The sequence below is a fragment of the Mauremys reevesii genome, linkage group 3 (assembly GCF_016161935.1).
Source record: "Mauremys reevesii isolate NIE-2019 linkage group 3, ASM1616193v1, whole genome shotgun sequence".
Classification (NCBI taxonomy): domain Eukaryota; kingdom Metazoa; phylum Chordata; order Testudines; family Geoemydidae; genus Mauremys; species Mauremys reevesii.
In genome coordinates, this window is record NC_052625.1 from 74,675,784 (window position 1) to 74,699,437 (window position 23,654).

Here is a 23,654-nt window from a genome sequence, read left to right on the forward strand (position 1 = left end):
TCTTGGATATATCCCACATAACTTCATACATACAAATCAGTGGTGATGGGAATCCAGAAGCAAGATGACTTAGCAGTAATAATAATTTTTATATTTATGTAGGGCTTTTTCATCTCTTCCCCCCCCCCCCAACCCCTTGCAACAATGCCCATGTACTTCACAAATTCAGTAAACACTTATGTATTACCAAGTTTAGTGCTAAGTACCCAAGTTGTCAGTGGGCCTTCCCCAGTAGTAAGCACTATTGTAAAGACAGTAGAATGACTGTAGGATGAAGGCATTAATACCCACAGGAATCTCCGCCCTGATGTGCTGCTTCTGCCCATGGAAGGGTGATTATCTAGCAAAGCAGCAGCCAGCCAGACTACTGGTTCACAGTGTATGCACTACGTAATGGTGGGAGAAGTCAGGAGAAGGGAGATCTTTTTGGTGATGGACAAATCCCTACTCTTAGGGAAAGTGCCATAGTCTCTTTAATGTCCATGTTTAGCAGACAGGAACCGTGTGTGGTGGGTGGGGTTTTTTTTTTTTTTTTAAGCTCTATTCTGAAAATTCCATATGCAGCAAATTGCATGAAAATCAAGGCTCTTCCTTGGAGAACCAGGCCTGAAGAGACTTTCCTCATTTCAATAAGTCACTTGTACTAAGGAGAAGAATTACCTGATCTAGACTGAGCTCTATGCTCACCTGAAATAGACTCTGCAAATATGCAGAATCTTTGACCAGTGATGATCTTCTCCAGGTAAAGGTGAGGTTTGGGCTATTGATTCACTCTGACTCTGATCTAGGCTTTCTTGTCACAATGGTTGTCAAAATGAATGGTGTCACACTGGTAGCTTTGTAGAATTCTGAGCCATCAGAGAGGCTGCTAATAGAGATTGGAGGACTCACTTTGATTTATTAGTGAGATTGCTCAGATGAAGACAGAATGTTGTTTTCTGGGACATGTAGGAACATATTTTCTAGTGCACAGCACCTGATGTTCTGAATGGGGACTGTTGGGTGCTGTGCATGTTTGAAAATCTGTATATCTAATGTGGGAACATAAACAGGAGATGAGGGAGCCTGAGCACTTTAGAAAATCTGGTTTGTGCAGCGCCACCTGCAGATTAAAAATATAGGCAGCCACAGGTTTCTTTGATTATGATGGAGTGCTGCATATTTGAACTTTTCCATGTGGCTGCATTTTCAGATTGCAGCCATTCCTATATTTAATCTGCTCCATTATGTGCAAATTGCAACCCAAGGCTCCGGCAAGTTTCCAGTTCTGCTCCTCCATTTGAACAAAATTGGAGCCTCTGGCTTTATTTACTCATAACTACACGTTTAGTAGTCGGACATGGTTGACAAAAACTGTTACTGTTGCTGAATGGATAAGACATAAGGCACTTGAGATGTTTGTCCAATCTTTCTTTCTTTTTTCTTTTTTTTTTTAATAATGGAATTCAGGCATCTTCAAAATCTCGAAGTGTATTAACCCCAGCATTTCCCACGCCACTATTGGCAGAAAAGCCTACACAAAAGTGACACATGGTTTTAGTTTCTTCAGTTTTTAGGTGCGCACAGGGAGACACTTTAAAGAAGTGATTTTTTTTTACAGGAAGTGCTGAGTACCCACCCGTCAAGTGTTTCAAGATGGGCACCAAAAACTGAGGGACCCAGAATTACAAGTAACGTTCGAAAAAGGTGGACCAAAAACCTGGATGTGAATTGCTAGCACGAGGCACATCAGGCTGAGATTACAAGGCATCAGGTGGTTAATAGTAGTTATCCTCATACCCACTTTCAGTTACCTCCATGATACAAACCTTCCGTTTTTACTAAACCATTTGGCTTTTAGGGGTACATCTACCATTCCTGTGCAATTCTGCAATTGTGTTCTATGCTAATGTTGCATAGTGAGGTACGTGGCGTCAGCGCTGCTTGTCTGATGTGCCAGGTATATCAGTCAGCCGCAAAATTGTTAATAGCTAAGAGATAGCTAGAGCAAAGATTTATACCAAGTGTTAAACATTTTAAGAATGAGCAATGACGATATTTTCCTTGTTATCTAAGGCTCCAGTCCTATATCAAGATGTGCAAGCACATTTCCCTATAACAGTGTGAAATCTGAACCTCAGAAAGATTGTTTGTGGTTAAGACAGAGGGCTGAAACATAGAAGTCTTGGGCTTTATTCTTTACTCTACTATAGACTTCTTATGTGATCTTGGGAAAGTCATTTGTCTTCTTCATGGTTAGTTAGTCTTAATTGGTAAAATGGGGATTGTATCCTATCTTCCAGAGACGTTGTAAGGCTAAATTTATTAATGTTTGCAAAGCACTCTGAGACCCTCACACAGAAGACACTCTTGAGACGTGCAAACTACTACTATATCTCTGAAAACCACATTATTGATGAGAGGAGTTACTATGAAGAACAGCAACAGAGGTTCAGTGGCCTAGGCATGGAAGCTATTAGGTAAGAGTGGTTTGAGAAGGGACAAATCAAAGATTAGCTTGACCAGATTTTCTGAACAACAAAACAGGTTAATTCTGTGATCCGTAAATTTTTTTTTAATGTAACTTAGTGAGTTACCCTCCAAAGAACAAACATTCTGGTCCCCTGTAACATTTGTCATTTAAAAAAAAACCATTCCATATTATCATCTACTTATTAATTGATACAATGGGGTACATTTGTATAGAACATACAAATAGGTAGCCACAACCTGATAGATGTAAAAATAATGTTTTGATTTACGAAAAAGTTTAGAGGTATGAATATCCATGCAAATTTGTCAGTTGCTTCACATACTGAATAAACTTCATCCCTATTCAGAGGGCCAGAATAATGTCTATAGATCCCTTAAAAAAATTGTGATTTAAGTTATGTATGTGATTTATGATGGACCTAAGCAAGTAGAAAATTCCACTATGTACTGATCTGCTCTTCTCCATTATTAAGTTGTTTCTGATCAGATGCAGTCCAAGTCTTCCATTGTAGTTTGTCCTCAGTAGTCACCTATATGATGCATTTTGTGTGTGCGCTCACTAGGGTAAGTAGAGAACTTGATATTAGAACTGTTGTGGTTTTGGTGGTGGTATAAACTGGGAATAAATAATTGTTGAACTACTGTATAGTGTTTCATCTTTCAGATTCTTAATTGCATGACATTTATACTTCACTATTCCACAAAATAGGGAAATAAAAGGAGGCTCCCAACTGACCATGTTGCGTACAAACAGATAACTTTCAAAATCTAAACCATATTCATCCCATAGCAGCTATGTAAAAGCTCAGATTTGAATAGGAATTGTGCTGGTTTAAATCTGGAAAAATTCCATCCGTTTACGTGGATTTATTGCAGATTTATATTGGTGTGAGATTGGAATCTAACCCCACATTTGCTTGAGACCAGCACAGATATTTTGAGATCTGAAATTGCCCAATGAAAGGCATCCTAAGTAGAGGTGGTGTAAAGAGCTGCATTAGCACTACTGAACTTCATTCTTTGAGAGTCACCTTATTTATTGTAAGATAAATGCACTTTCAACTTTATTTGCATGGCGCAGAAAAGGCATTCTGTGGATAGCATGACTAGTCTGAAGTGTATGTTCTTTCTGGAAATCTCAGAGAGCTTGTTTATTTAAGAGGAGGTTAGGAAAATTAAAGGGACACACATTTGTCCAAAAATGTAGGTTGTGTGAAACTGATTTGCAAAAATCAATATCAGTGGAACTGTTTCAATTATTTTTAAAATTCAGATGGCTTTTTTTAAGTTAATGACATTCTCTTGCAGTATTTGCAACCCAAACTATCCAGTCAGTGCCTGAGAGCCAGAAAATTATTTGAGAATAAATCTAGCTAAGCCTTGCATTTTTAGACAAATGAAAATAAATAGAAATGTGAAGAGTGAGAAACAAACTCGATTTTTACAGTTTTGAACATTCTAAGAGGTTATTAGTAAGAGAATGCATTTATATACCAATATGATTCTAACTTGAGATCGTCCCTTTAGCATTTTAAATAAAATAAAACTACTCCAGTCACTCATTCACTGACCTCTTGATTCAGAGATCGGTCATTATCCTAGCTGAGTACATTCCCTAGGAAATATTGCTAGCTGCCACTCACTTCTTTATTTCAAGATGTCTAGCTCTAAGTGGATATATAGATCGAACCACATCTAAAGATCTGCCAGCTCCCCTGTGGAGGGTGCGGGAGGAGGAGGAAGGGAGAGGAGGCATACCCACCACCTGCCATTAGCTCACCACTTCTTTATTAAGATACATTTGATGAGCAAATGAAGTGGGATCCATTACTGAGAGGGTGTGCTGGCTTAGTGTGGGAAAAGAAAACTAACTCAGTTTTAGCTGGTAATAGATTTCAAATGGAGTAAGGTTTGGAAGTATTAATTGTGTCTTTAGTTCTTGGCAGATGAGTCAATAGTGAATAAGTAACTTTATCCCTTAGGGATGATTTAGCTTTGTCACCATTTAGTAACCTTCGTCCTCATGCTGTGTTGAGACAGATCCTCTGCACATCACGAGAGGATTTAAACAACTATTTTCCCTGATACTGAGTCACAGTTAGGGATGGCCAGCTGAAATAAAAGGAATGTTGGGCAGATTTCTTTTATTATTATTATTATTTAATCTGCTTTTCAGACTGCAACTATTTGTGTTGGAGAATAGCTGCAAAGAGGCTGGCTGTACATATGTAGCTTTCACTAGCTCCTGTTACAGGGGAACTTTCTGATACCTGCTAATGGATTGGATCTTTGGCTACTTTCTCTGTCACATTCCTGTTGTTGTTTTTGTTTATAGGATTAGAACCACGTTGTATTGGAGAATCAAGTAGCAAAGTATCACCACCAAAGAATCACTGAGACATCGCCACTCAGTCTGGGTCACCTTCCCCTATCAGCTTACTTTGTTTACTTAAAATGTGTCTATTAGCCCTGCCTTCCATGTGTGTCTAACTTCTAATAAAGGCTCCATACGTGGATAACTTAACCAAAGGGGCCTTATTGCTTTTTCTGAGGACACAGAATCCTGGATATTCCAGACAGATGCATTTTGATGCTAGCACATCCTCTGAGCAATGTGTAAAGGCTCGATTTTACGTCTGGTCTCTGAGGGGATGCATGAGACTGGGCAGTGCATAAGGAGCCTTCTTCCCCTTTCTCTCCTCCCTCCCCCCGTTTCCCCCACTTTGCTGTCCTGCACAGATTTTGAGGTGGGCTAGTGAGCTGAGAAGGAACGGTGATTGAATGGTTAGGGTGCTAGCCTCAGATTCAGTTACCTGCTCTGCCAGAGGCTTCTTGTGTGACCTTGGGCAAGTCACTTAGGCTTTGCAGCACTGAGTGGAGAAACACAAATACCTTCAAAATCTGGGCCTAAGTGACTCAAATGGCGCAGTCCCATTTTCAGAAGTGTCTTTCAGTGAGACCTAGGTTCCTGAGTGCTTAAGTCACTTTTGAAAATGTGACATAGGCATCTAAGTGATTTAGGGCATGTCTACAAGACAGCCCTAAATCGACCTATGTCCACGCCAACCTCCTTCTGTCGGTGGTGCATGCTCTCACCAGGAGCACTTCCGTTGGCTGAGGAGGGGCAGTGTGGGGAACTGAGAGCCCAGGCTGTCAGCTCTGTGCCGCGCACTGCCGGTAGTCCGGCTTCCCCACCCTCCCCTGGCTCTTAACTGAGGGGTGGGGAGGGAGGCGGGCAGTTTCTGGGCTTCTCATCTCCATGCTCCTAGCTGAGAGTGGGGGGCGGTGGGGAGGAGCAGGACGAGGGGCAGCAGCCCAGGCTTCCCTGAGTGGGGAGCCTCCAGGCAGCAGCCCGGCTGAGAGTGGGGAACCAGGCGGGGCTGGGCTCTAGCTGCCCAGCTTTCTTCTCAATTTCCTGGCTCCAGCATGGAGCCACGAGATTGACAAGACAGCCAATGTAAATAACGCAGTATCTCATGCCTCCTGTTAATTGTGATGGAAAAACACATCCACAGCCTGCTTTGAAAATCCCAACCACAGTTCTGTGGGATGTCTCTCTAATTTAGCTCCCTTATTATATATGAAACTGTGTGTGTGTGTGTGAGAGAGAAAAGTCTTCCAGTTCCCCACTGGCCTTTTGCAGCAGAGCTTGAGCCCAGCTGCTTGTTTCTTCACACTCACAACTGGTTAGCATAATAGCTCTGGACCCACATTCTATCTCAGAGACATGAACAAAATTCTGACAAGAGGCTGAATTTAGCCCAGTGTTTAGAGATTATCATGAGAGCTCAGATGATGTGGTTTATCACAAGATTTTTCCCCCCACCCCCCATAAAATGTCCTTGTATGTATTTTATTCTTGCATTTTGCCATGGTTTATTTAAGAAGATTTGTATTTGAAATGTTTTCTCTTTATATTCTGTATTTCAGAAAAAGCCATATGTTTCCCTGAATTTTACCCATATGTACTGTACATACTGTAGACAGGATAGTGTGTATTTACAGTATGGTGTAAGAACATACATTTCCATATTATACCCATGTCCGTGCCAGTCTAAATGTTTTTAGCTGTGAAATATGTTGTTAATTTTTCTGTCCTCTTGAGGCGCAAGAAATAACAGAAGTTTTGTAGAAGAAAGGACATCAAAGAGTGAAATGAACGTATTTCTGACATTTCTATAGTATAGCTCTGCGTTGTTTAGAAAGCTTTTAAGTACAGTAGATGAAATATCTTTTGGATCATTACACTTATATTCATTTTCATAGTATTTGAACTGGTAGGGGATGACTGTGTTTAAATCTCTGTTTAAAAAAAAAAAATGTCCCTTTATAGATAAAAATAGAGGCCCTGATTCTCAGTTTCTAACTTCCTGAGGTGAACATAGGACAGAAGTAGTTTACACCATCTTTGCTTTCCACATATTCAGGAGAAGCCAGGGTCAGTCTAGCCCCAGTTGTAAGTTAGAGCTACTCTGATACTGCTTGTCTTGGCTGTGTACAAGTTCTGGGGAGAATTGGCAGAGCGCACAGTAGTCTGGCCATGCCTCCTCCCTGCCATTGGCCTGCCGTGACATTCCCCAACTGAAGTATTTCATTTTGGGTCAGTTCAACATTGAACTACATCTACCAGAGCTGCCACAGTGCATCATGGGAGTTGTGTTTGTGTACCTCATCCCCCTCCGGTATAGCCTTGATTCCTGGGCTGGACCACATCTCCCATGATGCACAGTGATAATGGAACTCCCCTGGTGAGTCACAATGGTTCAGCCAGAGGAAAGGCTATTACTGTATCCTCGGAGATGTAGTCCATCTGGGGAGCCCCTCTCACAAAGGAGATGGGGGGGGGGGATGGGGTACCTGATTTACCGATCCCAGGAGGCTGCTTGCTGGGGTTCCCAAAATAAAATTATATTTAAGATTTTTCCCAAAAGAAAATTGAAAAATGTTCCTGTGAAAAATTTCAATTGTGGAGAAACCACATAACTGTTGGAGATCCATCCCATTCAGTATTTCCATCATCCCTGGGGAAAATCTCTTATTTCTTTGTATCTCTGCTCCCAAAAGGGACTTTTATTAGCTCATGGAGTATTTTCAGGTCAAACAAGGCTTGCTTTTTTGTGATGAGTAAGTGAGCCCCTTACTTATGTACTAGCAGAGGCTGCTGGTGGGGAGTGGTAGCCTGGGCAGTAATGGGGCGGGAGGGGTTTGCCCTCCCCACCTGAATGTCACAGGGGTGATGTGGCGGGGTGGGGAGCAACCAGACTTCTCCCTTCTATTTGGCCCTGCTTCCTCCCCCGGAGGAACATTGGGGGTCTGGGAGAGCGAGCAGTGATGCCAGGCGCTCTGTGTGTCCAGGTCAGTTTCCCTGTGTGGGCTGCATAAGGGGGGAGGGGTGGGCAGGAGAGAAGTTCCTGATGCCTCACAGTACAGCCCAGGTGGGGAAATTGATATGGACGCGCAGAGCGCCTGGTGTTGCTGCTCACCACCCCAGCCACCCTATATGGTTACCAACCTTGAAATGCAAAAAGAAAAGGCATCCCCCGCCACAAGGCAAGATTGCAGCAACCAGAATCACAGGGCAACTCCGCAACACCCCGCTCCCCACACCAAAATAGCCACTTATGGTATCTAGAGAGAGCACACAGACAAGATGAGACAAATCACACCTCTTCTCGCTCTCATGTGGCTCAAACCTTCTCCCCCACATGCACATGGTGCTCTTGCATGTTGGTGGGCACTCAGCTGCAGTATTTTCAGCAGTTTCGATCTGTTGTTGCTTTAAACTGTGGAAGTGGAAACACTGCAGCATCTTTAACTGAACTCACAAACTTTTAACATTAGCTATCCCACTGCATTGTGCAAAATAATGCAAATCTTTAGACCCACGTAAAAATAAACATGGCAAAGTAAATTATTTTTCTGGCAAATCCATTTAAAAAAAACATAGCCAGGCCAGTCAGATGCTGGCCAAGTGAACCATGGTCTTCTAGGGGACACAGAAGTATGTTTAGGGGAAGGGGAGTGAGCAGCAATGCCAGGAGCTCTGTGGGTTCAGGTCATTTTCTTCATGTGGGCTGTGTAAGGTGAGAGCAGCTCCCGACACTCACAGCAGAGCTCCAGTTTGGAGCCATTATAGTTATTTTCTAGGCTACTACAAGCAACTTACCCCAGAAACACAGACATCTAGATACTGTGCAGTGAACATAAGATCTGAGCTGCTTCCCAAGCCTCTGTGCAGTGTACAGCACTGAGTGTGTCAAGCCTGGGTGAGCAACAGAGTGAATGGGGAAGGTTAAATGTGAGTGGAATGTGCTTAGGCAGATGGGCAAAGGGGACAGGCCTTAGTGCTGGATTTGTTTGTTGTGTGCATTGCATGTTTATGTATTTAAAACCAGGGATACATGATTTAGTTACAGAAAAGTGCTTGGTTCTGTTTATTCAATAATTTGGGGGGGGTGGTTTTTTTTTAAGTGATAGCTGGTAAACATGGCAAATAATGAAGTTAAAACAAAAAAATTAAGGGTGACTAAATAATGCACGTAAACTTATTTCTGATTTTAAGTACCACTAACAAGTGGTAAATCCAGATGTTAGACCTATATTATTAGGCCCCTGGTCCTCCCAAATATAGAAATTAAACTACAGCTAAGAACTGGGGTAGGCTAATCCTGTTACTGATCAAGGAACTGAAGAGACCAGAGGCAGATAAGCAGATATGTGCAAGTGTTATGATTTTTATTAAGAGGCAAAAACTTACAACCTGTATTTTTTCAAACTATACTGAGTCTGATTCTGTTCTCACTTCTCCTTGCACTTGTTTCACACTGGTTTCAATGGACTTGCGCTTTATTTACATGGGTTTAAAGCAGAATCAGTCCTTGTGTATTTAGTTATGAAATCTGCTCCTAAGAGAGAGACTGAGATTTCCCCCATTTAGATCCCAATTCAGGAAAGTATCCCTATTCAACAAAGCACTTAAACACATGCTGAACTATGATGAACTTAATGTCAATGGGGCTTAAACATGAGCTTAAAGTGCTTTCCTTAGTTAAAATGCAGTTATACATACGTTTTCAATGTGAAAATGGCATCTTCTCCCCATGTGTATTTAGAATTAGAGTTGGCGTTTGCTTACTTGACTGAAAATGTCTATAGTTGTGGTAGAGCTGTGCTTTGCAATGCAGCTAAGAGTGAGTGAGCAGGATTCTATGATGTCAAATGTATCCCCAGGAGAACTTTAAACTAGTTCCAACTATAAAATCTGTTTTTTGGTGACATGTGAACCAGAAGGAATCTAGCTTGGCTTTCCAATCTCAGGATAAGTTTGCAGGGCCAGCAACAGAAAAGTCACAGTAAATTGAGCAGGTCTGACATTGAGAGTAGATGAATATGGGACTCCATGCTGATAGTTTTAAAGTCCCTTTTCAGAGCAAAACCTGACCTTAAGACTTGCTGAGCTCTGTATCCTGTTCAGTCCTCATGGTGTTCAGAGGTGTGTGTCCCTTCCTATTTGCCCATTCACAATGCCCCATCTTTCCCCTTGTGCAGAGCAGTCTCTAAAATCCAGGTAATTACCAACGACAAGTCATAAGAACATGAACACCACACCAATTTAAAAAAAAAGGAACACTGGCCACGTAGTGACGTAAACTGTCTCCACCCATTGCTACGTCCTGCTTTGCTAGTGGCTCCCTTGGTGTTGGCTGTCACTGATGATGAAGGCAGGTGTCTCTCTTGGTATAACAGCTGTATATTTATTAATAAAACTTCATGTGCGGCCTTGCAAGCTTTTCCTTCAAACCACCTCTACTTGAGGAGAGAGAAGCTGCATCACTTAGGTGGTTAATAACCATTCCCATTAATTTCCTAGCCTGTCAGCTGAGACTGCCAACAATTCCCATTGTACTGATGAGTTCTTTCTGAGGTACTACAGACACTAGTCCCCTAGAAACACACCTGCAACCACCATCTAATATCCCAGGATTAGTGTAGGCCATTGTCATTCAGTGCCACACACATAGGCCAATTCATAATATCAGTTAATTAAAAACAAAATATAGGCTTTATTTGCTCCTTTGAAAAGGGACCATTCAAATATGTTGGAATTTTGAGACCATTAGAGTTAATCATCCCTGTTAGGAATTAAAATTTATTTTAAAAGGTAGAAACATTAAAAATACAGTACCCCAAAAGTGCAATCCTGCTGTCACAGAAATGAATGGCAAAACTCTCATTGACTTTAGAAACAGGCTGAGGCCCCAAAGATTAGGAATTTGGTAGGTGCCTTGTCATTGTTAGGGTGAGATCCATATTTAACTGGCAGTCTTTTCTGGAAAGATGATGTGGATGAGGAACTTTTGCAGTGTTTTAACCTTAAGAGCAGATTTTGCAACATGCCACAGAAGAACATTGACATAAATATGGGAAGGGAAAGTGACTTTAAATTGTGTTTAAATATAGCATTTGCATCTGGCCCAGATGCATCTGTTGGGGTCTTGCTTTTATTACTGTAAAATACTGGCATTTAGAAACACTGAATCATGTAATTAACATCAATTAAAGCTTCTTGCACTAGTCTTTTCTTTATGTTCTCTTGTTTTTTGGTCTTTTTGTTCCTTGTTTAGGCTGTGGGAGGATAACACTAAAGGTAGAAGAGAAAGGGAGGAAGGGCTGATTAAAAGTACAGCAAAATGCTTCTTAATTGCTCTGTGTCTCAGGATATACTTACTGAGATATTTCAGCTGCAAGGGAAAGGTGCAACTTGGGAAGATCACTATAAGGCATAGTTTACAGACATAGTTTCAGTTGCATCCTGGAACTAAAGGTGATAAAATACTTAGAGCTGTATGAAGATATAATTGGATCCAAAGTACAGCTAGATAGCTATTCTCCCACCTTCAACTTCCTCGGGTAATGGTGGCTGGCACTGGCAGTCAGAAAGTCTTAATTGTAGTTCAGAGTTGATGAGCCTTTCCAGAAGCTGGTGAGATCTCCCAGCTAATTTAGGGCTCTTCACAAATCAAAGTAAATCAATGATTCCGTTTCAGCACAAAATAAGAAACAACAATATAGTGACTAGCTATGAATGTGCCATTTAACTCCTAGATTAGCTGTATTACAAACCTTCAGTGCAGTCTCTGAATTCTTCATTTATACTGTACTTGTATTGCATCAAGAGAGATTAGGGTCAGCTCTGCTTTGCTTAAATGATTTGCCTGTTACAACCAATTTGCTGGAAGAATCGCATTGCCTCTGAAGAGTTGTACAAAACAGGATGTCAGTGTTGTGATGCCTATAATTACTGCATGTGTTCAGAAAAGTTTGGATAGGCTTAAGATAAGCACCCAAGAGTGTTGTCTATTAGTCAAACTGAAGCTAAACCTTGAGCTTCTCCCATCAATAAATTAAAGACCCTACACCAAATCCTCAGCTGGTGTAAATCCATATTGCCCCCATTGAAAACTGCTGAGGATCTGGCCCTGTGTTTTGAGGCAAACATGTACAGAAGATGAGGTTAAGGCATAACAGGAAGCTGTAGAATCTACATGTGAGGCATCCAATAGAGTTTACAGTGAAGGGAGAATGGAATGATCAGGGTGAAGAACAGGGAGAAACCAGATGGTCATTTCTGTAAGATGCTGAACACCCTCCTCTCCTATTGAGTAGATAGTGTTATAGTAGGGTTGCCAACCCTCCTCCCCACACTCAAACTCCCTCCCAGAGCCTTAGGCAGATGGGGGGGGGGGGACAGAGTTTGGGGGGGCAGGCTCTGGGTGTTCTGGCCAATCCCAAAATTTCTACAAACCTGCTGCCCCTGCCATTGGTCCCACACCTCCACCACATCATCAGAAAATAATTGTTGCATTCCACAAAGCGGTGGGTGTAACTGAATTTCTTCATCCTCGAGTGGTTAAAACCTCATCCGTAACATTGCATTAACGTAACATTGAGCAGATCATCTTTTTTTTTTTTTTTTTTTTTTTTTTTAACACCACCACATAGGAGACAAAATAACAGCTGTAGTCTGGTACAAAAACACGTGCATATTACTCATGCTCCTTTTTGTTTGTAGAGGTCACCCATTCAAGTCCTGAGTAGGTCCAACTAATTTAGCTTATAGAAAGACAACAGACTCAGCCAAGACAATGCTTTAACATTGGCTGAGCTTGGGCTGGTACTGGTTTCTTACCAGTACACTGTAACAGCCTACTTTCACCCCTGAATATAGTTAAATAAAGTTGGGTCGAAGGCTTGCTTTATTTAGTATCTTACAATTGGTGTGTATATGAATCTAGCATGTAAGGCGCCTAAATACCTTTCAGGATCTGTGCCAAACTCCCAGTGAAATCAGTGGGAGTTGGGCACCTAAATTCCTTTGAGGATTTGGGGCTGTCTCTCTTGCTGAAATGTTATGTCCATTGCTACCAGTTTTCTGAAATTATACCTATGTCTGTTTTTGCCTAATCCAAAATAAAATCTAGTTTACAGTAACCAAAATGACTAGGGAAGAAATATATCAAGCATATAACGAATGAATAATTTGTAACAAGGTTAAGTAAATTTAGCTTATTTTTCTTCTGAAATGTCAGTGAGCAGATCGTTTTCTTCATTTGTTTAAAATTATTCACTGACAAACATTTTTTGCTTTGTTTTGATCACCATAAATTCTCTGTGAGCATTAGCTATTCAGATTGTGTTGGTTATTTATAACAAACTGGTCATGTATTTCAAATGGTATTATTTGTCTTCCCTGCTTTAATGAGTGTGTGAGATATTCAAGTGTGTATGATATAAATTGATGACCTAGATTCATTGCCTTCAAGGGATCTATGCAGATATACACTAAGGGTGAATTCCTGGTCCCACTGAAGTCAGGGGAGTTTTGCCTTTTTACTTCAATGGGGTGAGGATTCAGTGATTGCACTGTGTCTGTAATATGGCTGATTCATGAGCAGTTCCTGCTTAAATGGCACACTTGTAAAGCTAGTCACTGTGTGGTTCCTTTATTTTGTGCTGAGTATCTAGCCCTTAAGTACGTTCATACAAAACTCTAATGCTTGCTTTCAGAGAATATTCATGTCAGTAAACTTAAAATGCTCGAATGTTTGCAGAAAAACACCACAAAAGAGGCAGGGGCCTGGATGAAGTGAATTTATCTAAGTATCCAAGGGAATAGTTGCAGAACTCTGTGCTGCATCCACTTAGTGCAAACAAAAGTGGTGTCTGCACCCGGTGGTTCTGTAGATAGTAGTTAGCAATGCTTATTTATGCTTGGGGCTGCACAGTTGCTTCTTTGTCTACAACCGTGGAAATACACCTCTAGTATATTTATGACTTCAGGATCATGCCTTGCCATCTGAAATATTACTTTTATTTAGGTCCTACAGAAGCCTTCCCTGTGTGGGGTGTGTGTGGTGTTTATTTATTTTTTTTTGTAATGACAGCAGTGTATCAATAATTATATATTTAGAATCTGGAAGCTTATTCTACATATTTAGCTCCTTTTTTACTTAAAATTATCACTTACATTAAACAAACATGCTTCCCTTATGTTTAGCTGTTGCTTATCTAAAAATGTTACAAAATAGCATTTTCAGTGGCATTCGAAGCTGTAATTGTATAGATCAGAATGGTGTGTAGTACTCACATCAACATTGCACTCCATGTAATTAGGCTATTGATAAAGGGCCAGCTCTTCACATGGTGTAAATCAGCAGAGTATGGAGCTACAATGACTTACACCAGCTGAGGATCTGGCCCAAAGACTTTTATTAATAAGAGAGTGTTTTATTCAATGGACTGTTACTGTCAGGGATTTAGTGCTGAGCCAAATTAGCAGAAAGTCCAAAACATATCATCAGGTCAGCCCTTTTTGTTTTTCAAAATGAAGTTTAATTTCAAATGTGATTCTTGGTGCTTTGCTTATTTCTTGAGGACAAAAAATTTAATTACTTTTGCTCTTTAATCAGATACATTTTCACAAAAAAATGCTGTTATTGCAAGAGAGAAAATGATTAGCATTGTGATTACACTGTTAGTAAACTGTGCCACATACCAGAGACTTGCTAATCTGCCCACAGGTGTTACAGGTAGAGAGGGATTTGGGTGTTTGCCAGCATAAGAACAACATGACTATATTTTTTGTTTATGCAATTTTCTGATTGTCTGCTTCCAAACTCAGCGCAAATAATCATTTTGAGCTAGATCTGGGGTTTGGATCAGGCCTGTCCGTATTATATACGCTATTGCAATATGTGGCAGAGTCATTAGTGACTTTGATTTAGAAGTGTGTACTAAATAGCAGCATGTTTCGCTTTTGGCTTTTTTCCATCTAATCTACAGTTGGCCGGTTAGGTTACACTTATAGCACACCCCCTTTTTTTTTCTTTTCTTATCTATTGTACAAATCAAACTCCATTAGTTATACTATTATATTGCCTCACTTATTTAATTCCTGCTTCAGCCCTTGGTAGTTTATGTCATAATTAAGGCATCACCATCTAGGATGACAAACCCTAACATTTAACTTAATCTAAAAAATGTATTTCCTTGGTCCTGACAAACGTTGCACTTTCCAGCCCAAGAACTGCAGCATTGCTAATATTTGTGGTCTAAAGCTCCATCTACCATCCAATGTATATGTTGGTGGCAATTTCTGTCTGTCTTTCTGCTGACAATCTGTTTTTTGCTGACATTTAAGATCAAGACATTTATTTATTTGGTTCCAGAACTTTAAATATAGTAGCCTTGGTTCTGGGGTGCTGTTGACCATGGGTCTGATTCTCTGTTATACTAAGGACCTGGTATGCATCTCTGTCACTGTAAATGGCCCTATAGTGGGTGGAAGCGGTTCTTTTAGAATACCCTCTTCATTGGAGACCTCCCTGGCTGACATGGAGTTGGTATAATTGTTCTATACTGGTCCTACGCCCAACTTCTGAAAGAAGAGATGGATTGGGAGTGTGACAGGTCATAACTGGATCACATGACCTATACTAAGACTATGCTCTACTTCCATTGGCTCACTGGAGATCTGGAGCTGCTCTAACTTCCAGAGAAGGGGGTTGGGCAGGCTTCTACATGGCCCTAGAATAGAGAGAACATAAGGGAAGCTTAAAGCCATCTTGCTTTCCACCCCACCATTATTCCTATCTCGTTTTTCCCTCAAGAACAGGAAAGGAGTAACTGAGACTCAGGTCTGATGATTACAATATCAGGGGCATATTTTACAAATACATGTGATGTAGTGGTTGGTTGGTTGACTACTTTGGAGTATCTTTCAATCAGCTTTATTGATATCCTGTTCACTCCTCTTGATATATAAGGATCCCACCAAAATTTCTTCCTTACTCATACTTTTCTTAGCTGATCTTTGATTTTTAACTTCCATACCAGCCGACACAGCCATTCTCTTCTACCTGTTCCATTTAGAAATTGGCCTGCTATGGACTGTTACGTTTTTATTTCCGTACTCTCTTAAAACAGAGTGAGGCTCATTTGATCAGAACAACACAGTGGGTAGCCTCGTTAGACTCTTCGTACAATATTACCAGAATAATTTCATCTACATTAACTATTTATGCAGCATATACTTTTCCTTCTTCTTGAGATCAGTCCTGAAAGGTCCCTTTGGAACTGTATCCACCGTCGCTCCCAAGTCAGTCTCCTACTCAGCACTATGTAAGATACATAGAGAGGTTTTAGAAAATGAATAAAATTTTCTATTCCTTATAAATGGTATTCTTCCTTCCCCTGATCCTTCCAGATCTCTCCAGCAAGTAACTATCAGCAAAATGTCTGTTACAAATCATTTCCTACAGAAATCTTAGAAATCCCAAGGCATTCTCCAGAACCTTGTCTCTTGGTGTTTTCCCCACAGAGAAACATTAAACAAATGTGGAGCATTATGCCTTCAGTGAAAGAAATCAACACAAAGGTAGCCTAACAGGAATTGAGGTTTTGTTTCCTGACAGCCACTCTTAGTTTAGACATCATAACTTGTGAACTCAGAATTACCAGGCTGCAATGTGTTAACCAAAGAGCTGGCTTTGAGATGTGTTTTAAGGACTCCCCAGCAAGCATATCAAGTCACTACGGGAAGCATAATGAGCTCTCACTATGGGAACTGCCAAGAAGCAGTAAACTTTACTGCAAGGGGTAAGGAAGGAGGAAGGTAGAGAATTGAGCAGAAAATATATATACAATATAGATACTTGGGGACAGAAAGGCCTCAGTTGGTGCAAATCAGCATCAGTGAAGTCTGTCTGACCCCTCCCCCCATTTCACCCCCCGGGACCTCTGCCCCCATTCAATCCCTGTTCCCTGCCCCCTTACAGCACTGCCTGGAGCACCCGTGGCTGGCGGCATTACAGCTGCACTGCCTGGCTGGAGCCAGCCACACACAGCGCAACACAGAGGACCAGGTCAGGCCGGGCTCTGCATCTGCGCTGCTCCAGGAGCTCACAGCCCTACTGCCCAGAGCATTGTGCCAGCGGCAAAGTGAGCTGAGGCTGTGGGGAAGGGGATGAGCCTCCTGGGCCAGGAGGAGGGTCCCGCGGGCCCGACATGGCCCGTGGGCCGTAGTTTGCCCACCTCTGTTCTACTGTGTGGTACCCATAACAAGCTTTTAGGCCCCAACTCAGCAAAGCATTTAAGCATGTGCTGAATCAAGACCCTAATCACTAAAGTTTTATTCCTTTTGCTCAAGTGGTAGGAGTTTATGCGTCTTGTGCCACAGTTCCCCACATCAATCTTTTCTGATGACCATGGTGTTTGTATGTATATGCAACCACAGTTCATTACACAATGCTACCCTACATGGGACTTTGGTCCCCACTCTCCTTGACTTCAGCTGCTCAGTCAGGTTGTTTAATGACAAAGGGAGTGTGTAATACACTGGTTTAATGTGTGTGATCATATGACCCTCTGTTGGCTACTCTCCATTAGTAGAAGAGTCCTGCTGCTTATTAAAGGCTATAGGAGTTGCACCTTTAAATCAGGTAATCGGCGCTAGTGCTTTTGGTGCTGAAGGTCCCAGGTTAGACCACCAATGACCATGGTGGCTATGTAGATTGTTACACTTGCACAGGTCTGCTGCTGAAGAAGTGCTATAACACTTTTTCTCTCTTAGGAATAGCAAATCATGTATTTGCACAGCTTGACCTACTACACGAGGGAAAATCCAATAACCAGGATGGGCGAAGAGATTTTTATTCTGGTTCAGCACACTATCAATTGTAGGAAAGTTGCACAAGTATTTCCATTTAAAGGGGAACATTTTCAACTACTTTGAGGCTTTTATCTATAGGCACGTTCTATTAGAATGTACATGAGGGGGTTTCTTTTCTTTTTAAAAGTTGAACAAAACTGGTTCTGCCATTATCTAGAAAGAAGAGAATGAAAGAATGCTTTGTTCCCAGGCCTCATCCTATTTAGCCACACTACCTTTCAGAAAAAAAACCCACCAAAATCTATGTGCTTAATAATGACAATGTGTACAAGATTGGTGCTCGTCTTTGCAATTCACCAGCTGCATGACCTAAGTCAGGCGCATCACAACCTTAAAGCTGGACTGTGGGGCAACCTAATTGAAGGAGTACCTGGAAGAAGTCTAGGTTCTGTATCAATACTTGAACATATCAAACAGTGCAGGACATTCTAATGCTATCTAGCAAATAGTTGCACATGATGGAATTTCTTTGCTAATTTTCTTTTAAAGAGAAAACCCTAGGAAATTCTGTACAGAAACCCAGAAAGTTGCAAAGTGAGGAACTCAACAGTTAGAAAATGATGAAGTTAAGGTTGCATAGGTTTTGATTGTGAAGGTCAGACTAGGTGATCATCCTGATCCTTCTGGATTTAAAAATCTATTAATCTTAACTCTGCCCTCTTTTGTACATGAATTACAATTTAGGGCCTGGTTTTCAACAGATCTCAATATACTTGGTGCTGAGCTCTTCTGAAAGTTTAGCCATAAGTGGGAGCTGCTGGGTGCTCAGCACTTCTAAAACTCTGGTCCTTATATTACTGTCTAAATGGAAGCTGAGCTTTCCTGAATATCTGGCAGTTGGCATCTTCTTGTGTGGTGATGCACTGTTTCTCCTGTTGTACAATATTAGATAATATGCAACCTTTCTATTCCATTAATGTGTTTTTTTTGTATATAATATATAACCATAACAGAGATTATCTTGACATTTAGAACTGAAGGCTGCACATCTTTCCTTTGTATGTTGTAAAAAGCAAAGACGTGATTCAGTTAAGTCTTTTTTTGAAGCAAACTTCCATTTACGTTAATCTGATCTTCCATGAAATTTGTGAGCTTGGTGATGACATTGACATGCATGAGACATATCTTGCAGCATGTACAGTTATAACTGACCATTTGAATTGACTTGGTTAGACAGTACAAGAAGAGTGAAGTCTAATCTCTCATTCTTCGAGGTCATAACTTGGAATGGGTGGAAAAACAGAAGTCCGTCCAGCAGCATCAAGTTATTCCATGCTGAGTTGCTCAGGTGTGAGAGACAGGTTCTTCTATCTTTTTGTTGTTTTCACTCTGATTGTTTGACAGTAAATGTTTAGATATCACGTTGTCTACAATATATGAACAAGTGATTTACAGTACATAAGTGCACAGGTGACTTGTCTAACTTAATCAGTTGTGTGTGAGGTAACAGTTTTAAAGAACCTATATAAAGAATTTAATCTTTCAATTTACTTTTTAATTTAAATGTTAGCCTCACATTTACATAATTGATGCAATAATAGCAGTGCTATGTAAATAGCATGTGCCCTTCAACAGTGGTTTAGAAAATATGCACACAGCCAGCCTACATCCTGTTAACCAAGTGTGTAAACTAAAGAATTAGATGAGGCCAGCACTAGATCACACATACCACAAAACTGCAGTGAATAGTATGATAGCTGTAGGCGTTGGCACAGTCCACGCATCATGAAGTAGCATGAGAACAGGGCTAAAGCTTGCCATGTAACAAAATTAACCACAGAGCAAGGACTGATGAATGAATTCATTCGGTTAATTTCCTACTTCCTATTAACAAATAAGTGAAACAGTTACTCAGAAGTAGCTGAGTTTCCGTTTGTTTTTTTTTTTTAAACTGTCTGCAATGAGAAAAATGAGAGAGACATTTGAAAAATTGGAAGGAAAGAATGACTAGTTTAAAAAAATAAAAATTGATAAAGGACATCTACAATATTTTTGGAAAATCTGTACATGTTGTACCTAATCTATGAACCTAAATCTAGCTAGCTATGCTATATTTTTGTGTGTGTGTGTGTATGTGTGTGTATATGTATGTATATATATATATATATATATATATATATATATATATATATATATATATATATATATATATATATATATATATATAAAAATATATAATAAAATTAGTAGATGAAGTTTCTGGTTGAAAGAATGGAAGGTTTATGATTGTGATGGAGTCAGTGCTTTTAATTTTAGAATATTCCACCCTGGACCTTTTTATATATATTAATTTAATATATAATTAGCAGATCCAGGGTGGAATATTCTAAAATTAAAAGCACTGACTCCATCACAATCATAAACCTTCCATTCTTTCAACCAGAAACTTCATCTACTAGTCTTGAGCTCGAGTGTGAAGTAGAGTTTATATCAAATGATAAAATCAATGATTTAAGCTATTAGTTCCCATAGAAAAGTCATGGTATTTCAGAAGTACATTGGAACTTGAGAGAGCTGTGTTCAAGTCGCTACTCTGTCACACCCTTCCTGTGTGACTTTGGGCATGGTATGTACATGTTAGAATCATAGAATATCAGAGTTGGAACGGACCTCAGGAGGTCATCTAGTCCAACTCCCTGCTCAAAGCAGGACCAATCTCCAGATCCCTAAATGGCCCCATCAAGGATTGAACTCACAACCCTTGTTGCTAGGATCCTTGTTTATAGGATTTATATTCCTATAAATCCCTCAATAGTCAAGAAAAAGATACCGTGAACACTGCTTTTAATATAATTCAAACATAGGAAATTTAAGAACAAGATGGGATAATATTAGAGTTGCATATATGCTGACATACTCACTGTCAAGCTTTATAGTGAACAGCCCCTTTCAGTGTACCCCAAAGCAATGGCTGTACTTGATTGAGGAATATTTTCCTCTTGGGGAACAAAACCCAGTATTTCTTAATCTTCAAAGTATCACCAGTTTGGGGTTTCCCTCCTTACTAGCTCTCTGTGGGTCAAATTCTGATCCCACCAAAGTCAATGACAAAACTGACTTTGACGGGACCAGGCTTTGGCCCTACCCGTTTTAATGTGGCATTCAGGAGTGGTCCTGGCTTGACAGTTTGGGAGGCCAATGGACAATTTATCCAAAGAATGGGTTCAGTATAGGTAGCAGCATTGTGAATTCTCCCAGACTGCTCCACCAATGTACAGTACCCTCAAACCTGCCCCAGGAGGACCATTTCCAAAGGACAAAGTGATTGCTTGAGTCATTTACCCATTCTGTTTTTGGCCTCTGTGCTTGGGTTGCTAAGAAGGATGCCAATTGTGGTGGTGGTCTATTTTACATAGGTATAGGGTTCCCGTTATTGTAATATCTGAGGACCTCATAACCTTTAATGTATCTGTCATCACAACACCTCTGTGAGGTAGGGAAGTACTATTCTTATTTTATCAATAAAGAACTGTGGCACCGAGAAGCTAAAGGTACGTAGGCATCGCAACACTGAGCAGAGCAGAGCCTAAGTCTCATTTTCAAAAGAGGTTTAGGAACCCAAGAGCCTCAGTCTCATTGTAAGACCATGGGACTTAATCTCCAAAATCAGTGAGGTGTTCCAGCACTGAGCAGAGCAACAAGGGTTGTGAGTTCAATCCTTGATGGGGCCATTTAGGGATCTGGAGATTGGTCCTGCTTTGAGCAGGGAGTTGGACTAGATGACCTCCTGAGGTCCCTTCCAACTCTGATATTCTATGATTCTAACATGTACATACCATGCCCAAAGTCACACAGGAAGGGTGTGACAGAGTAGCGACTTGAACACAGCTCTCTCAAGTTCCAAACTATTGTCCTAACCCTAACAGTCCTTTCTGTGCACTGTGAGCATCCACCCTCTGCTCTGAGAATATCAAGTGCAGTCACACAGCTAGCAAAAAATAACTTTAAATATTCTGACCAGCTCTATTAATTTATAAATCAATTTGTTGATTCAGTACTTTCCTAGCACCATCTCTAGTCTGCTTGCCTTCTGTGGTCTGTGATGAGTGGAGCATTCTGCTTAACTCATTATTGCCTAGCAGTGTAAAACAAACTGTGTGGTGTGTGTTTTTTTTGTTTGTTTTTTGTTTTATAAAAGGCCAAGAGTCTTTCCCTATGATCTTATAAATGTCTATACAGTATACACAAATGAAACTTATTATATCCTTGTACACATTGGATATTAGTTATCACATATCTAGGATTTGATCTTAGAAAAATGAAAGAAACTATTCCCTCCTCCAGTTTTACTTTTAGTGAGCAAATCTGTCTCACCCCAGGAAGTTGGAGCTCTTTAGTGTAAGGTGTGGGCTAGGAGAATTATACCTCTAGCTCTTCCTCTAATAAATGCAGTTTTCTTTTTGATATCTACGGCTCCAGCCAACGTCAGGGGATGAGCTGATGTGTTGTTGTTTTTATAGTTACATCAGGGAAGCTTCACTCTATTGCTTTTTTCCCTCTTCATTATCACCCCTGCTCTTTAAGTGCAGAAGGGAGTGTCTAAATAAAGATGTATGTGTTTGGGGGGCAGGAATCTTCCCACATGGCCTCTTTGGGCTGACCTTGCCCAGCTGTGTTATCAGACCCTAGAGTGAGCTTAAAGAACAGGAGTACTTGTGGCATCTTGGAGACTAACAAATTTGCATCCAATGAAGTGGGCTGTAGCCCACAAAAGCTTATGATCAAATAAATTTTAGTCTCTCAGGTGCCACAAGGACTCCTCGTTCTTTTTGCGGATACAGACTAACATGGCTGCTACTCTGAAACCTGTCATAGATTGAGCTTGTGTGTTCTACTGACAATCAGGCACTTAATATGTACACAAATAACCAGCCTTAAGTTCACCACAGAAATAGATTTCTTCCTCTAAAAGGTAAGTGCCAAGAGCAAGAGCTGAGGGTCAGAACAGGGGGGAGGGGCAGGGGGAGAGGGAGAGGACACTCTCACTCTTGCTAGAGCTGGTGGTAAATAAGGGGTTTTTCCCATCTTCAGAATGGGAAGGTGGGGGATGAAGAAGCTTGCCAGTTTATGATTCTGTAGGACTCTCAGAGGATAATATCACCAGGTTGTATACAGGCTCTCATTCAAGGTCCTCTCTGGAAGGACTTGTCTTTTTCTGTGTTCAAGTGTAAACATTAGGACCTGAATGCAAAAGGTAACACCACATTAGGGGGTGACCCTGGCATGCATTGGGGAGATGTCTGTTACCTTCTTGAGCTCTAACTACCTAGAAGTGTCCACTGGATCTCTGGTTGCAGCATTGCAGCTGTAGACAGTGGAATAGATCTGGAGCTCAATCATGTTCAAACACTTACAACTGGGTGTAGGGGTAACTCCTATGAACAGTAGTATTCAGGGAGGCTACTTGTGGTAGTTAGCATTTATAAAGTGAGCAAAGGGCTGGGCTGGCTACCCCAAGACAGTTCATCCAAACCTGGCTTCTGAACTTGACCCATACATGGACCTGCGGAGAGGGAGCACCTCAGAAGTTTTGAGATCACCAGTGCCACCAATGACCCTGGATGGACTCCAAAGGAGGCTATTTCCAGTTAGCCACATTGGAAGGACACTCATGCACATTGGAAGGACACTCACTTATTGAGGTGTGCCATTCAAGTGGAGCAGGGAATTGTGGACCTCGCTCCCAATAGGGTTAAAAGCTGCCTCAGTCTTCCTAATCAAATTAATGGGAAAGCTTGAGAAACAGATGGGATGGAGAAGCAAGGGGAGTCCTCTTTTACACTTAGTTGGCTCCACGGTCAAAGCTTCTGCTTTTTTCTGGTTCCTTGATGCACATTTAAGGCCTGCCTTTCAGCTGCACATTCATTTCTTTTGGAGGCATAGGTACTTAGCGCTCCTGAAAATCAGGGCCTCTTTGCTTGTGAAAGGTGCTGGATTGACACTCTTGGGGACT

General features: G+C 40.9%; 1 protein-coding gene across 9 annotated transcripts in view; it reads left to right on the forward strand.

Annotated features, from left to right (window-relative positions):
* GREM2 (gremlin 2, DAN family BMP antagonist) overlaps positions 1-23,654 on the forward strand; it is a 48,349-nt gene that overhangs the window by 7,752 nt on the left and 16,943 nt on the right. For 2 of the 9 annotated variants that reach the window (XM_039533008.1, XM_039533007.1), the window contains 2 exons: positions 1,601-1,753; positions 2,283-2,459. The exons of 3 other annotated variants lie outside the window; for them this stretch is intronic. In XM_039533008.1, coding sequence (XP_039388942.1) covers positions 2,308-2,459 — 152 coding nt within the window. In that variant the 5' untranslated portion in view covers positions 1,601-1,753; positions 2,283-2,307. Of the gene's footprint in view, positions 1-1,600; positions 1,754-2,282; positions 2,460-3,012; positions 3,037-18,915; positions 18,990-23,654 lie in introns of those variants that run through there. 4 more of the 9 variants (XM_039533015.1, XM_039533013.1, XM_039533016.1 and 1 more) reach the window with 4 other exon arrangements.